This window comes from Cephus cinctus, unplaced genomic scaffold, assembly GCF_000341935.2.
Source record: "Cephus cinctus unplaced genomic scaffold, Ccin1 Ccin1_scaffold0898, whole genome shotgun sequence".
NCBI lineage: Eukaryota > Metazoa > Arthropoda > Insecta > Hymenoptera > Cephidae > Cephus > Cephus cinctus.
The window spans coordinates 70,367-73,692 of record NW_014333474.1 but is presented as its reverse complement, the minus strand read 5'-3'; the positions used below and the strand labels follow the sequence as shown (position 1 = coordinate 73,692).

The window sequence follows — 3,326 nt, the reverse complement described above, 5'->3', positions numbered from 1 at the left end:
TCGAGGGGGGGTGGGGGGGTGGAGTGAGGGGTGACTGCGCGATTGCGCCTACCAATGCGTGTGCGTGAGTGCGTGTAGACACGCTGATTGATCATCCCCCTATCCGGCTCATCCCGACCCGGAGAATCCCGTCCTACCAGCAGATAACGATGCGTACGCGTGCCATCCCCACCGTGCTGGGTATATGTGTACGGAAAGAACGAGAGTCTCTGGCTCTCTCGCCCGGGAATTTACTACCGGCTGTGTATTGGCATTGCTACTGGTAACGAGGGTAACGGGTCTAACGGAGCTAACGAGAATAACGGGGGGTAACCGATGGCGATAGGGGCCGGAAGGATGTTTGGAAGACGAACGTCCGGGAGAGAAGGATTCTCTCGGATCGGAGGGGTTCGATTCGAATCCGCGAGGGTGGACAATACGGAGTCCGAGTAATGGACCGATTACCCCACCCAGCCGATCATATTGACGAGACTTTGATTAGGGTCGAGTAGAGTCCGATCCGATAGCAAAGTATCTATATACCGACTGCCGACTGTATTCCAGTCGCACAATCTGCTCTCTCCGTTTGCTCCTATTCGCCTTCCCATTACCGATCCTCCGTCTGACCTGGTTCTCTTACATTTTTCCATATGGGCTATACTTACGCTAGGTATGTTGTCGTTGTTGCAGACGCCTTCCTGAAGCAGCCGATCCCGAATCTCCCAGGCGAAGATCGAGGGACACTCGCGCTTGTAATCGGCAATTTTGTTGACCACCGGCGTCGTCGCCACGCGCGGTTTACTACCGCCGATCGCTCGAGGCTTGATCGAGCCCGTCTCGTAATATCTGTAAACAAACGGCACGCGGATACTTTCGAATTGATCTGATGGTCTGATCTTTTGTAAATACGGGTCTGGCTGTCTCGTGGACTTTTCCTACCTTACTCGTGACCTACGGAATTAACGGTAAAAACACTATGCGTGGAGATACGAGTCGGTAGGAAGATTTACGAGTTTGGGGGCATAGTCATATGTCCCGGTGGTAGAATTTTTATGGATCTCATAATGGAACTGCTTTGTGTATCCGATATGATTTTGACCTGTAAGATTACCTACCGTCCGAGAATCTTCGAAACGCAGCCATTGCTGACCTGAAGGATGCGCGAAATATCACAGGGTCTCGCCCCGCTATGGGCCAATTCCACGATCTTCTGCCTCGTGGAGTCGGGCAATGGCCGTCCATTGACATAAACGCCGCCGAGTTGATTAACTCCGCTGTGCCCTGCAGCCGAGCATCCAAATATTGAGTTCTGTCCGACCATAGAACCACCTCCGATACCCGCGCCACCCCCGTGCATCAAGTCCTCCTCTGTGAATCAAAACGTTAAGTGTACTCTGTCACTTTGGATAAACAACTATGGGTACACTTTAGACGGGACTGACGTTTTATTGTTCTTACGTAAATGGGAATGTCCTCGACTCCGACTTTTTTGCGACTACCGTCTGCCGTATGGTGACCAGTATTATTTTCAGGGCAATAAGACTCGTACGAAATACAACATTAATTCACGGAACACGATTCGATATTATACCGTTTTTTTTTCAATAATTTTATTTTTTCGATTATTCGATTTTTGACGCATTACGTAAGATAGCGATCCAAATTGCACATGCGTGGTTGGACGACGATAGCTTAAATTCAAGCTAGGGAAAATTTGAATGACGCAATGCCGGTTTGTGGTGTGTACAAAATCGAAAATTGTCCTTTTTCAATATATACAGATATACCGTATACGTGAATATGAAGAATTTTTAAATTCCATTTTTATTTCCATACGATATATTTTTATGATTTATAATTCGAAATTTTTTTGGAATATTTTTCTTAATCATCATTACGTTGATCGAACGATATTAAAGAAGGGGATATATTTTGGATAAGTTTCAGAAAGACATAATTATAGTTATCGTGATTAAAAATTTGCGAACGTTTAAAAAAGTTCTCGTATGTCGCACCTGTGCGGTCGGCGTGACGCTCATAAAGAAAAACTATAACGAGCAGCGTGTCGTTTCTCTTTGCAAGGAGATTCCAGCAAACTGGGCTAAATGCATCTTGCAATTAACAAATTTAATTAATCCGCAGTTTTGCCAGCAGTGCAACAAGACATAGGTTGGAATGTAATTTAAGCAGACTTTATGTGCGCAAACGAGTTGCGAATTGTGAGACGCGAAAACGCAAAGGCCGAAATGTGGAACGGCGACGTGACGCACTTCCCTATTTCGCGAAGCATCCTTGTTCCTATTTTCTTTAATATTCGCTATGCTCCCCCTATGTGAAATTGCGATTGCTTCCTTAAAAAAGAAAAAAATAAACAGCACAATTAATGTCAACTTGTCGCACTTTTCCTTTTCAAAACGGTCTGCTCGTATTATTTCAGCGTATCGCGTATTTATCTGCTGATCCGTCTCGACTCTCGTCCGTAAGACAGTCGATGCGGAAATTTTTAAAAACGTCGAAAAGACCACCGTGGGACCAAAGATCAAAATCTTCAGAGTCTACGAGGAAGGAACGTTATCCGTAAAACCATCGGAGCGATGATTAAAATTTTTTTTTTTTTCTTTTTTTTTGTGAACCCTCACCACCATTGACTAGGTCAGTTCCGCGTCATCCTCGGTCTCCTCAAGTTTACCGATACTTTGGGTTTAACTACAGAGAAGCCACTTCCGTCCACATCTAATTTCGCTCCATTGCACTCGTCATTACCGAAAGAAAAAAAAAACATTGAATACAGCGAAAAACGGGTATTGCAAAAATTTTGCAAAAAAACAAAAAACGTCTTTTCCCCACGGTTCACGAAATAAACCAGATGGCCAAACCACCGTTCGACCGTGAATCGTAAAATACAATGATCGCGTTGCTAGAAAAACGCGTACATTAAATTCGCCCCGTGAACGAATTCGCATCGTCGCCCCAGTCATCTTTATATTCCTTAATTATAATTTTGCGTTAATCTGCGCGAGGACTAGCAAAAGCAAGTCATGCCGCAAAGTGAGGCAAAAAGATTCCACTTGGCTGAGCGTGAAACGGGACACAGATTAAATCCCATCCTAACGGCGCACGACGTCGCGGCGCCCCTCGCCTGTACCATCCTCCTCCCCCCTTCCCCTCCGCCATAAGCCCCTCAACTCCCCTTACCCCCTCGCCCCGCCATCTCCTCTCTCTCCAACTCCTCGTCCATACCCATATCCTACGCATCGTGTCTCTCTCGCTCTCCTTCGTACGTACCTTCTCATTTTCTCTCGTCTCATGTCACTCCCAGCATCCCAACCCCCCCCCCTCCCCCCCAC

General features: G+C 46.2%; 1 protein-coding gene across 2 annotated transcripts in view; it reads right to left on the bottom strand.

Moving 5' to 3' along the window:
* The window catches only part of LOC107271114 (paired box protein Pax-6), a 34,241-nt gene that overhangs the window by 17,807 nt on the left and 13,108 nt on the right, over window positions 1–3,326 (bottom strand). For both annotated transcript variants that reach the window (XM_025088349.1, XM_015746732.2), the window contains exons 3-4: window positions 1,095–1,347; window positions 645–825 (exon numbers count right to left, since the gene is read on the bottom strand). In XM_025088349.1, the coding sequence (XP_024944117.1) occupies window positions 645–825; window positions 1,095–1,347 (434 nt within the window). The remainder of the gene's footprint in view (window positions 1–644; window positions 826–1,094; window positions 1,348–3,326) is intronic.